The sequence below is a fragment of the Pelodiscus sinensis genome, chromosome Z (assembly GCF_052426305.1).
Source record: "Pelodiscus sinensis isolate ZL-2025 chromosome Z, ASM5242630v1, whole genome shotgun sequence".
NCBI lineage: Eukaryota > Metazoa > Chordata > Testudines > Trionychidae > Pelodiscus > Pelodiscus sinensis.
In genome coordinates, this window is record NC_143085.1 from 4,485,060 (window position 1) to 4,498,795 (window position 13,736).

A 13,736-nucleotide genomic window follows, 5' to 3' on the forward strand; every position below is an offset into this window, starting at 1 on the left:
CTGACTTTCTAGCAGCCTTTGTCGGGACTGCTGAGGCAGGGGAAGCCTCTCCCCCTTGCACTGATAAGGAACAGCTGGTAGGGGGAGGAATAATTTCGCCAGCATTGTCGGCAGGCATTAGCATCCTGCCCGGCACCGCAGGCAGATGGTCACTCGGTGCAGCTGCGATAGCAGCATGATCTGCCGGTGCCGACTCGGCACGGTGGGGGGCGATCTGCCGGCCCCGTTCGTTCCGCTCCCCGGTGCCATCTGGCAATGCGGCATCCGGTGCCGAGCACGGTGCCGGCTTGTCCTGGCCCCCAATAGCCGTTTGCGGTGCCGCTCGATGCGGCTGGGCAGACTGTCGCGGCTCCAGCCCCTGTGGCGGTGCCGAGCGTTCCGCAGCGACCGTGCTCTCGGCGGGACGCGGAGCCGGTGCCGATAACGAGCGGCTTGCCGCTTGCGGCTTATGCGACCTGCCTGAGTGCGTTGCCGCCCCGGAGACACCCGGCTTGTGCTCCTGACCAGCCCGGGACAGCGAGGGAGGCGGGAGAGAGCGGGTGGGAGAAACTCTCTTCTTTTTTGATCCCAACGCCTCAGGGGAATCTGATCTCTTCCTTTGTCCTATAGAGGACTTTGAGACCTGCTGCTCCGGAGGCTGTAAAGCTTTGTCACACAACAGCAGTTTCAGGCGCATATCTCTATCTCTGCGTGCCCGCGGAGTCAATTTAGCACAGTGAGTGCATTTTTGTGGCACATGCGCCTCTCCTAAGCATCTGACACAAGCTTCATGCCCGTCAGATGCTGGCATGGCTTCCTTGCAGAGAGCGCACCGTTTAAATCCCGGTGACCCAGGCATAATGTCTCGTTTTTGTCTTCTTTTTTTTTTTTTTTTTTTTACCTAACTAACTATTATTAACCAATTAACTAACTAACTTTCTCTTTCTTTTTTTTTTTTTTTTTTGTGTAGTAACGGCTCCTGTCTGAGGAGACAAACGGCGTTCCGCCAGCAACCACGGGCGGCTGAGAGGAACTGACAAGGGGGAGCCGGTCCGTTGCAAAGGCGCGAACGCCGCGCGCTGCGTCCGCGCGTGCGCGGTCCGGCTCGGCTACGGCTATAGAAGTTTTCCGACCAGCGGCGCCGGGACGGGGCCCGACACCTGGAGTGGAGCACCCACGGGGACCACTCGAAGAAGAAGGAAGTATTTCTTCACACATGCACAATGAATTTGTGGAATTCATTGCCAGGGGATGCTGTGAAGATAAAAAATGTAACTGGGTTCAAAAAAGCATTAGATAAGTTGCTGTATGATAGTTCCATCAATGGCTATTAGCCCAGATCAGTAGGAATACAACCTAATGCTCCAGACAACCTAAAACTCTGACTGCCAGAAGCCAAGAGTGGAAAATCTGGGATATTTTTCCCAAATTCCTCTTCAAGCTCTAGTACTAGCCACTAGAGCTGTGTCTAGATTACATTCCTTTTCTCAAAAAATGGATGTAAATTAGACACTTCGAAATTGCAAATGAAGCTGGGATTTAAATTTCCCGCACTTCATTTGCATAATGGTGGCTGTGTTTTTTTTTCGAAACTGGGCTTTTTGAAAGAAAAATGGCCATTTAGACGGGGATCGTTCGAAAATAAAACTTTTTTTTTAAAAGATCCTGTACTTCCTCAGGGTATTATTTTTGATCAATTCCTATCTAAACAGCTGTTTTTCTTTCGAAAAGCCCCATTTTGAAAAAAACCACAGCCACCATTATGCAAATGAAGCACAGGAAATTTAAATACCGGCTTCATTTGCAATTTTGAAGTGTTTAATTTACATCCCTTTTTTGAGAAAGTGTAGTTTAGAGACAGTCTAACAGAGACAGGAAACTGGATTAGATGAACTGTTGGTCTGACTCAACATGGCAGTTATGTTTTAATAAATAATAATATTTCAAAACAGTTCTGCCTATGTTATAACTTTTTAATTTATTTTTATTTCTCAGTCCACAGTTTTTTCCACTAACATAAGAGAAGAAAAGCTTGTTATTGCTTGGGGGAATTCATCTGCTCTTGCTCTTTATTCCTCACTAGAGGTCATAATCATCTCCACAGCAACTAACTGATGCCTCAAGGAGGATTGATTTTTGTTTATTTATACACCCTCCTACACACAGCTGAAAAGGTTAGAAACCAATCCTTCTCCCCTTTACATTTAGCTCTCATTGATTCACCATGGATGATTACAAGCTGGCATCTTTCCCAGCTTTCTCTACATATAGACAATCCTCCCAATCTGAGAAGTCTAACTCACGGCCCTGGTTCTGTTTTTTCCCCTTTATTGTAGTTTTCTCTGTTAATAAAGATCAAATCATCCTTCCCCCCCCTTGTGTGAGCTGTTCAGCCTTCAACCAAGGTCTGTCTCTCTCTCTTTTCATAGAGCCATGCCCACCTCTTTTATATCTAGGCAAGGTAACATGTTACCAGTAGAAAATGTAACCTCTTCCAAGCAGGATCAACACCTGCTAACAGAGTGATGTATTTTAGACAAACACTACTGGATATTATAGTGAAACATATACAGTAGGAATTGTCAAAACGGTTAAATAAGTTAATAAATTGTTTTAATGCTTCTCCTGCCATTCATGATCACATAGACCACCTCTCACTGGTGATCACATTACATCCCTGTGGCAACTGTTGAAACTGCATACACACAAAAGTGAAAGTACTTATACACAGAACCCTATGCAGATACCAAAATGTGTATCCGCATCCATATCTGCAGAAATAAGCCATGGATATAAAGCAGATATCTACAGATTTCCAGGGCTCTACTTATCTATAGTTTAGCTACCTTTCATTGCAATTTCCCAACTGGAAATGAAACATGCATCTAGCTAATTCGGCACAGACTATAGAGACATCTGCAACACAGGGTTCTAGGTCCTTATCAAGGTTCTCTCTAAGATGCGTGGCAGCACAGCCCCACAGCTGCTTACTGAGCCCCATGCTCAGGCTCAAGGCTGCCATGCATGGAGCTGCCTGGCTGGAGGAGGTGCACTTCTATCTCCGCTACAGCAGCAGTACCTGTAAACAGAAAAGGTTACTTACCTCATAACTGTTGTTAGAATCATAGAATCATAGAACTGGAAGAGACCTCAGAAAGTCATCAAGTCCAGCCCCCTGCTCTAGGCAGGACCAATTCTAGCTAAATCAACCCAGCCAGGGCTTTGTCAAGCCGAGACTTAAACAACTCTAGGGATGGAGACTCCACTACTTCCCTAGGTAAACCATTCCAGTGCTTCCCCACCCTCCTAGTGAAATAGTTTTTCCTAATATTCAACCTGGACCTCTCCCACCACAACTTGAGACCATTGCTCCTTGTTCTGCCATCTGTCACTAATGAGAACAGCCTCTCTCCATCCTCTTTGGAACCTCCCTTCAGGAAGTTGAAGGCTGCTATCAAATCCCCCCTCACTCTTCACTTCTGCAGACTAAACAGACCCAAGTCCCTCAGCCTCTCCTCATAAGTCATATGCTCCAGCCCCCTAATCATTTTGGTTGCCCTCTGCTGGACCCTCTCCAATGCATCCACATCCTTTTTATAGTGGGGGGCTGTTCTTCAAGATGTGTTGTTCATGTCCATTCCAGATAGGTGTGTGCACGCCGCATGCATGGATTCGGGAGCTTTTTCGCCTTAGTAGTATCCGGTGGGCCAGCCAGGGAGCCCCCTGGAGTGGCACCGTTATACTGGTGCATATATACACTGCTGGCCCTCTACCCCCTCAGTTCCTTCTTGCCAGATACTTCTGATGAGGGAAGGCAAGTGGGATTTGGAATGGACATGAACAACACATCTCAAAGAACAATAGTTACAAGATAAGTAACCCTTTTTTCTTTGAGTGCTTGCTCATATCCATTCCAGTTAGGTGGACTCCCAAACAATGCCTCAGGAGGTGGGGTCGGAAACCTAATCTGCAAGGGACTGCAACACAGCCCTGCCAACTGCTGCATCATCCCTAGCCTGCTAAGCAATAGCGTAATGGGTTGTAAATGTGTGAATGGAGGACCATGTGGCTGCTCTACAAATCTTGAGAATGGACATCTGTGCTACAAACACCATTGACGAGGCCTGTAACCTCATGGAATGAGCCGTGAGTGGGGGTGCCTCTCACCCCACCATCTCATAACAGGTGATCCACGAGGACAAGCATTGGGCCGATACAGGAAGATCCCTCATCCTCTCTGTTATAGAAATAAAGAGTTGTGGTGACCTTCTAAATTCTCTTGTCCTATTGAAGTAGAATGCTAGGGCCCTCCTCACGTCTATGGAGTCAGGGATTGCTCTCTTGAAGTTGCATGCGGCTTGGGGAAGAAAACTAGGAGATAGATATCCTGAGACATGTGAAAATATGACACTACTTTGGGTAGGAATGATGGGTGGGGCCGAAGCCTAACCCTGTCCTTGAAGATTACGTATAAAAGGGCTCGGAAGTGAGGTCCCTGAGCTCTGACACTCTCCTGGCTGAAGTGATGGCCACTAAGAACACTAACTTCCACGAAAGGTGTTTCAAGGAGCAGGTGGCCATGGATTTGAACGGGGGGCTCATGAGCCTCGTAAGGACCCACTTGCGTCAGGGCTGTCTTATATATGGGTAAAGCCTATCTATACCCTTGAGGAATCGCTTAACTAGCACATTCACAAACACTGATCTGCCCCCTTCACCCAGGTGGAACGCTGCAATGGCGGCTAGGTGGATCCGAAGGGATGAGGTTGATAAGCCTTGCTGTCGAAAGTGAAGGAGATATTCCAGAATGAGGGGAATAGGGGCACTCAGTAGGTCAACTCCTGCCCCATTTACACATAGTGAGAAACGCTTCCATTTGGCCTTATCCATCTTATGCCGCCCTTATCGAGGGTTTTCTGCTCTCTATCAGAGCCCTCCTGATCGCATCCAAACAGAGTTGTTCTTGACCCGCTAACCATAAAAGTTCCACGCTGCCTGGTAGAGGGATGGCAGGTTTGAGTGGCACAGCCTCCCCTCTCCCAGGTCCTGAGTGATCAGGTTCACGATTGGCGGCAAGGGACTCCTCCACCACCAGATCCAGGAGCATGGCATACCAGTGTTGGCGTTACCATCAGGAGTACCTTGTGCAGTAGGGGGAAGGATGGGAACTCATAAAGGAGGTGCTTGGGCCACCATACTAGCAGGGCGTCCTCTAGTGACTCCATTCCTTGCCCCAGGTATGAGCGGTAGCTCGGGCACTTGGAATTTCCCTGGGAAGTGAACAGGTCGAGAAGGGGATAACCCCACCTCTGGGACAACCTCCAAGACGTCCTCTCTGATGGATCATTCGTGGGCCTTGAATGATCTGCTGAGACTGTCTGCTAGAACATTCCAATTCCCCAGGAGGTAGGACGCCTCCAGGTGAATCCCGTGCACAATACACAAGTCCCACAGGAGGAAAGCCTCCTTGCAGAAGGGAGAAGAACAAGCTCCACCCTGTTTGTTGATATAATGCATGGCTGTAGTATTATCCATTAGTACTGACACTACCGTTCCCTCCAGGTGGGGCAAGAACACTATGCAGGCCAGCCTGATCGCCCTGAGCTCTTTGACATTTATATGCGTAGCACACCTTCGCTGAAGAACCACATACCTTGAGTTCTGAGGTTCAGTAGGTGGGCTCCCCATCCGGTATCTGACGCGTCTGTCACCAGCTGCACTGACAGGGTGCGCCTGGCAAATGGGGACTCCATGACTCACAACCCACTCTTGCAACCACCAGTCTAGAGACCGGAGAACATCGTCCAGCACCGTGAGGACAGCATCCAGTCGTCTGGGTTGTGGGCTGAAGCCAGCCAAGCTTGAAGGTGCCGCAAGTGCAGCCTGGCATGTTGTACCACAAAGGTACAGGCCGCCATGTGACCTAAGAGTCTTATACAGGTGCAGGCCATCGTGAGAGGCGCAGCTCTGAGACCCTCTATTATCGCTCTGATGGCCAGGAACCTGGGAAGGGATGCCTTCACTACTGTAGAGTACAGGTGCGCCCCAACAAAGTCTATCGTTTGGGTGGGGTTGAGCATGGATTTCTCCTGGTTTACAAGGAGACCCAGTTTGTGAAAAAGGGTCCTGATGAAGTCTATGTGCCTTAGGAACTGATCTCTGGATGACCCTTTGATCAGCCAGCTGTCAAGGTAAGGGAACATCTGGATCCAGTGCTGCCTCAGGAATGCAGTTACAGCAACCATACATTTGGTAAAGATCCTCGGAGCCATGGAAAAGCTGAACAGTAGGACTATGAACTGGAAATAGTGCCTGCCTACTAAGAACCTAAGGAATTTCGTGTGGACCGGGATTATCAATATCTGAAAATATGCATCCTTCAGGTCGAGGGAAGAGTACCAGTCTCCTTTCTCTAGGGACAGGATGATGGAGGCAAGGGTGACCATTTTGAACCTTGCATTCTTCACAAATGAGTTTAGATTCCTTAGGTCCAGAATAGGACGAAGACCTCCCTTGGACTTGGGAATAAGGAAGTAACAGGAGTAAAAGCCCCTCCCCTCAAGACCCATTGGAATGGGCTCAACTGCCCCTAATGTCAGGAGGGCAGATACCTCCTGCTTCAGCAATAACTCATGAGAGGGGTCCCTGAAGAGGGATGGGGAGGAAGGGAGGGTGGATGGGACAGGAAAGGGATAGCATATCCTTTTTCCACCAGATTGAGTAAACAATGATCCGAAGTAATCTCAGACCAGGCAAGGAAGAAATGGGAGAGCCCGGACCCAAAGGGTGGGGTTATAATGGAGGCTGGAACACTGTCCTCAAGCTTATTTTCAAAATGACACCTTCGGCTGTTGGTTAGGGGGCTGAGTTGATTCCCTTTCTGAGTCAGACCTAGACTCCCTATGCCTATTCCTATTGTTGCTACCATTGTAACTATGGCCCCTCCTGCTATCTCAGTCAGGCTTAAATGACTGTTAGAAAGTTTTCGGAGCGACTCTAGGGTGCAGGGGCCTTTGCTGAGGGTCCAGGGTATGGATTCCCAGTGATTTCAGTGTTGCTCTGGAGTCCTTCAAGCTATGCAACCCTGAGTCAGTTTGTTCAGAAAATAACCCAGTGCCCTCAAAAGGCAGGTCTTGTAAAGTGTTTTGGACTTCAGGTAGGATCCCCATCACCTGAAGCCAAGCACTGTGCCTCATGACCACCAAGTAGCCTTAGTGCAGGCCATGGAGTCAGCTGCGTCCAATGCATCCTGAAAAGCCGAATGTGAGACCACCCTGCCTTCATCTAACAAGGCCCCAAACTCATCTCTTCTCTTAAGAGAGACTCCTTGAATTTGTCTATTGTAGACAGCATATTATAGGTGTAACTGCTTAACATGACTTGTTAGTTCACGATACAGAGCTGGAGCTCCCCTGTTGCTAGGTCTTTCTGCCCCAAAGATCCAATTTCTTTGGTTTCCTGCTCTTGGGAATGGGCCCCAGGGGTCCTTGCTCTCTTTCTGACCTGCCGCTTGGACTACCAGCAAGCCTGGTAGTGGATGGGAGTATAGATGTTCATGTCCAGCCTGAAGGATGAAATAGTACCTCACTACCTCCTTCTGGGTGGGTGCAGTGGAGGAAGGAGCATGCCACAGAGTCTTGGCTAGCTTGGATACAGTCTTATTAAGTAGTAGTGTGACCTTGGCTGGAGTGTCTACTGTCAGAACGTCTACCATGGGATCCAGGTCCTCAGACACCTCCTTCGCCTGTACCCCTAAGTTTGCTGCCAGCCGGCGGAGCAGGTTCTGGTGCACCCTGGCATCCATGGCTGGCATAGAAGGGGCTGGGTTGGCAAATGCTTTGTCTAGTGAAGACAAGAACTCCCTCAGCGGAGGGAGTGCCCGTTGTTGCTCTATGGCTTGGGGCGGTGGAACCGGCAGGCCACAGGGTGGCACTCCACACCCTGCTCTTCTGCGCCCGGTCTGGTTGCCTCTCTGTAAGAGGAATGTCCTGCCTCTGAAATAGGTGCCCTGGTCAAACAGGTTGCAGAGGGAGTGCTCCTGGACTCAGCCGTCACAGAGGAGTGCCTGGATGGCTGTGGCACCTGGGCCTATTGGTATGTACAGGGAATGCAAAAGGGACACTGCTGGTGAGGCTGCCATTGTGGAGTGAGTAGTCAGGCTCAGTTGGCACAAATGGTATCTAGACCAAGACCAGTGCCATGACCTGGATCTATAGGATGAGATCCAGGAACATGCTGAGTCAACGTCTGACTCTGAGAAGTCTGAGGCCGACCAGGGCGGTGCCAGTGACAGCACCGGGGATCAACGAGATGACATGTGTCTGGCTATCGCTATTGGCTTCTCTCTATGAGTCGGTGCCAGTACCAGGACCAGCAGTGCTGGTGGCGGCATTGGGTCTGGGTATTGACCCTGCATCGTTGGTACTGCAGAATAGGTTAGCTCCATCATAGTTGGTACCAGGGTGTGCGGTGCCACAGGAGGCGATGCTGATGTCAGCAGTGTCCTTGAGTCCGACAGGCCCAGTTCCGGTGGTACAGGTGGTCCCTTGGTTATAGGTAACGTGGGCTGGTACAGTACCAGAATTGGTACTGGTATCGGCATCAGAGTTGGTGCAGGCCCCAAGCCCGGGGTATGGCCCGGAAATCTTGGTTGCACTGGACTCTGATGCCAAAGGGGGAGTGTTGGTGATCGTCATCCATAATCACGACTGACTCCAGAGATGAGGTGAGCTCCATAAGCTCACGTGCTCCATCAAAGTTCTGGCATCAAGGGATGCTGAACTGCCTCAACATTTGCCTCCAGTACAGAGCTCTCTGCATGTGCCATGGTGAACCGGTGCTGTCGGGATCTGGAAGCCTGCTGGCGAGCACCATTGGCTGGATGCCCATCTTTGTGGTACACCTTAAGGCCATCTCTCGTTGGGGATCTCCTCCTATGTTGCCTCATCCTTGAGTGCGCCAGGGATTGAGACCAGTGCCTTGACGATGAGGATTTCGCCAATGCCACATGCTTCGGTGCCGCAGACGGTTCTCTAATAGAAGCCGGTGCACCGTGTACACTCAGTGCCGCTTCTGGTGCCACCAGTTGAAGTACAGACTCCATTAAGAGGAGCTTCTGCCGGGAATTATGCTCCCACTTTGTCCTCGGCTTGAAGCTCCTGCAGTTTTGGCAGCTGTTGGCGCGCTAGCCCTCTCCTAGGCACTTTAGACAGGAGTCATGTGGATCACCGGAGGGCATAGGTTTGGAGCACCTTACACATGGTTTGAAGCCCTGAGACCCAGTCATCCCCTCCCCAGGAGAGCAGATAAGTGGAGAAGACTCCCCGATAAGAACAATAAACCTAACAACTGTCTACACTAGAAACTATCTAACTTCAAACACTTAACTATGAACTGTAAAGCACTAAGGGATAGATTGACTATCAAGTGCTCCAGCTACCATCACTGGTGGTAAGAAGGAACTGAGGGGGTGGAGGGCCAGCAGGGATATATATGCACCAGTACACTGGCACCACTCCAGGGGGGTCCTTGGCTGGCCTGACGAATACTGCTAAGAGAAAAATCTCCAGAATCTGTACACGCAGCGCGTGCACACCTATCTGGAATGGACATGAGCAAGCACTCGAAGAAGAAACAAAAGCTTTGTTGCTCAATTGCCTGTCTAGACAAAGCCTGAGGGAGGCAGGGGATGAAGCCCAATGCTTTAGGTGTGCCTAAGTTAAGCAGAATCCATAGACTCATAGACTTTAAGGTCAGAAGGGACCATTATGATCATCTAGTCTGACCCCCTGCCAATCTACCCTGGAGGAAAATTCCTTCCCGACCCCAAATATGGCGATCAGCTAAACCCTGATCATGTGGGCAAGTTACTCACCAGCCAGACACCCAGAAAGTTCTCTATAGTAACTCCTATCATCCCTCCATTGATCTATTTCCCACTAATAATGAATGGTCAATTAGTTACCAAGATCATGTTATTTCACCCAACCATCCCCTTATCATAGAATCATAGAACTGGAAGAGACCTCAGAAGGACGTCAAGTCCAGCCCCCCGCTCTAGGCAGGACCAATCCCATCTAAATCAACCCGGCCAGGGCTTTGTCAAGCCGAGACTTAAACACCTCTAGGGATGGAGACTCCACTACTTCCCTCCTCTCCAATGCGTCCACATCCTTTTTGTAGTGGGGGGCCCAGAACTGGACACAATACTCCAGATGTGGCCTCACCAATGCCGAATAAAGGGGAATAATGACATCTCTGGATCTGCTGGCAATGCTCCTCTTAATGCACCCTAATATGCCATTAGCCTTCTTGGCTACAAGGGCACACTGTTGACTCATATCCAGCTTCTCATCCACTGTAACCCCCAGGTCCTTTTCTGCAGAACTACTACTTAACTGGTTGGTCCCCAGCTTGTAACTATGCTTGGGATTCTTCCGTCCCAAGTGCAGGACTCTACATTTGTCCTTGTTGAACCTCAACAGATTTCTTGTGGCCCAATCCTCCAATTTGTCTAAGTCACTCTGGACCCTATCTCTGCCCTCCAGCGTATCTACCTCTCCCCCTAGCTTAGTGTCATCTGCAAACTTGCTGAGGGTGCAATCCATCCCCTTATCCAGGTCATTAATAAAGATATTGAACAAAACCGGTCCTAGAACTGAACCTTGGGGCACTCCGCTAGAAACCGACCACCATCCTGACATTGAGCCGTTGATCACTACCCGCTGGGCCCAGCCTTCTATCCATCTTTCTATCCATCTTACTGTCCATTTATCCAATCCACATTCCCTTAACTTGCTGGCAAGAATATTGTGGGAGACCGTATCAAAAGCCTTGCTAAAGTCAAGGTATATAACATCCACTGACTTCCCCATGTCCACCGAGCCAGTAACCTCATCATAGAAGCTAATCAGATTGGTCAGGCACGACTTGCCCTTTGTGAATCTATGTTGACTATTCCTAATCACTTCTCTCTCATCCAAGTGTCTCAAAATGGATTCCTTAAGGATCCCTTCCATGATTTTTCCAGGAACCGAGGTAAGACTCACCGGCCTACAGTTCCCTGGATCGTCCTTCTTCACTTTTTTGAAGATGGGCACTACATTTGCCTTTTTCCAATCATCCGGGATTTCTCCCGATCTCCACGACTTTTCAAAAATAATGGCCAAAGGCTCCTCAATGACAGTTGCCAACTCCCTCAGTAACCTCGGATGCATTAAGTCCGGACCCATGGATTTGTGTACGTTTAGCTTTTCTAAGTAGTTCCTAACCTGTTCTTTACCCATCACGGGCTGTCCATCTTCATCCCATCTTGCATCACTTAGTGCAGAAGTCCAGGAGCCGACCTTGTCCGTGAATACAGAGGCAAAGAACGCATTGAGTACTTCAGATTTCCCCACATCATCTGTCACTAGGTTACCTCCTTCATCTATTAGGGGCTGCATACCCTCTCTGATCACAGGGAGGAAAGGTTAGGTTTAAACAGGGAGGAAAGGTTAGGTTTAGGTAAGATACTACACATTTGGGCATATGTTATTTTTAACCCTTTTCTCCCTACTTGGGATGTTCCCTACAGACAAATAAATTATACTTCGTTTTGAATGAGCTCTTCTCTGTCATTGCATTTACCAGCTGGTCATAGCTACCCAAGGGAATTTTGGGTCAGGGGTCAAACCAGTTGAGATGGTTCTGCTGGAGATAATATGCTTTGTAAATAAAGGTGCTGTAAATTGATAGTCCAGTGAAAAGTGGGATGAATTGTAGGATTCTAGAGTAGTACAGTTATAGGCTTGTCAGATGAAAAAAGTTCCCAGGGAAATACAAAAAGAGCACAAGCACAGTTCATCCCTAACCACGTCACACAAGGCTTGTCAGCTTACAAGAAATTCACCATGAGTTTGACTTTATCAGAGTCCCACAAGTGGCACACCAGTGACACCCTAGCTATGGATTACACAATTTTTAGAAAAGTTCCTGAATGTTTTCATGAAGTTGAGAGGACCAAATTATTTTGGGGAAATACTATAAAACAAATAAAATAACTCAAAATAAATCAAAGCTACAACAGCAACTTGAAGATTCTGGTGTAATCATATTCCAGGCTTATGATTTATGAGCGCAGCAGAAATCCCTTAATGGCATCATGGCCACACAATTCTCCCTTGACAAAATGAACAAGATATCGATGGAGCTATGCTTTCCAACATTCTACAATACAGAGATAAACAAGAGCTACAAAGTAGTGCAATTTATTAAAAGAAATGCTGCCTCTTACCTCATTGAAATCTCCAATCCTTGGAATGTGATTTTTCCTGCTCTTCCCAAGGACTGATCCAGAGTTTGAAATCACCACTGCAGTGTTCCACAAAGTTCCTCCATGTACATCATCTCTCTCCAGAATTGGAGACACCACAACCATATTGTGTTTCTTTGCCAGCTATAGAAATGAAAAAAAACCCTCTATTTATGAAAAGCCTTCTATCATTAACAATGTTTCTATTTTCCCCCTCAAAAGTGTAATATAGAAGAGGTTTTAAATTTTTCTTGTTCAAGGAGGCATGTCTCAGTGAAAACTTTCCAGTCTGAATCCTTCCAGCAGAAGCATCAAGGTGCAGTTAGATGAGTTCTACCATAGTAACAGTCCTTAACCTGTTGGCCATTCCCACCTACACCCAAAAGGGGCATATGGAGCTGAGAAATAAGTGTGTGAGTTGGGGGGAAGGGGAGAATGTAATCCTGCTCTCATTCCTTCATTCTGGTACACTACTTAGTAGATTTGCTTAACAAAGGGTGGTTGGAAAAGGTTAAAAAAATCATGGGACATGCTTAAAAAATGTTTTCTTTTATTTTCTGAAATATAATCATTGGTTTTTCAATGTAGAAACAAAAGCAGAAAACTTACTTATTTTCAGTTTTTGTTTTATTCTCACTTTCCAGTGATAATTTTTTCAAGAACATTCTCATTTCAAATAGCCATTTTCCTTTGAAAAAAATGTTTCTACTCAAAATTTTAGACCAACTCTAACTTAACATCTGGTGTCTGACCCTTACTTCTAAAGCTTCCTATAAATCCTTGAGCTGATTGATTCCTGATGCCTTCTACAAAGACCTGCAGGAACCAGAGTGAAAGATTAATGAATGCATTGTCTAAGAATCTCTTGCCAGTGCCTGACATATGAAGTCACAGCATACTGGTGAACAACTCTTTGCCATTTATTAAATCAGTCTGGACCGACTAATCATTTTTATTCTCTTTGCAAAGCATCTCATGTTTGGCTGTTACCTATGGGATAAACATTCAGCTTCTCTTCAGCAGCAATACAGACGCACATGACACTGAACTCCAACAATTGGAAACAAAAGGATTCAGGCAAGGCAGTCTTCCAAGGATGTCTCAGGACTCAATCTCTCCAACTAACCCAGATTCTACTTGCTGCTTAACAGTTAGGCATTATTTGTCCTTTTATTCTTTCTTCCGTTAAATGTAGTGTTAGGAACACAACAGAAAGATTGTTATGCAATTTGATGATCCCCAATTATGTTAGGCAAAGAACCACGACACTGTTCACTAGGGATGTAAGCGACTAGTTGACTAATCAACTACCCGATAAAAATATGCAGGAGCCAGTGATGTGGGGAGCGCCCTATCCCAGACGCATGGCAGGAAGTGACACAGACTTGGGACACCACTTCCTAAAGCTTCCATTGCCGGAAACGGTGATCCATGGCCAATGAGAGGTGTGATTGCCGATACCTCC

General features: G+C 47.6%; 1 protein-coding gene across 3 annotated transcripts in view; it reads right to left on the reverse strand.

Moving 5' to 3' along the window:
* Positions 1–13,736, reverse strand: part of UPB1 (beta-ureidopropionase 1) — a 70,292-nt gene that overhangs the window by 46,333 nt on the left and 10,223 nt on the right. For all 3 annotated transcript variants that reach the window (XM_075897988.2, XM_075897989.2, XM_075897990.2), the window contains one exon: positions 12,254–12,415. In XM_075897988.2, coding sequence (XP_075754103.1) covers positions 12,254–12,415 — 162 coding nt within the window. The remainder of the gene's footprint in view (positions 1–12,253; positions 12,416–13,736) is intronic.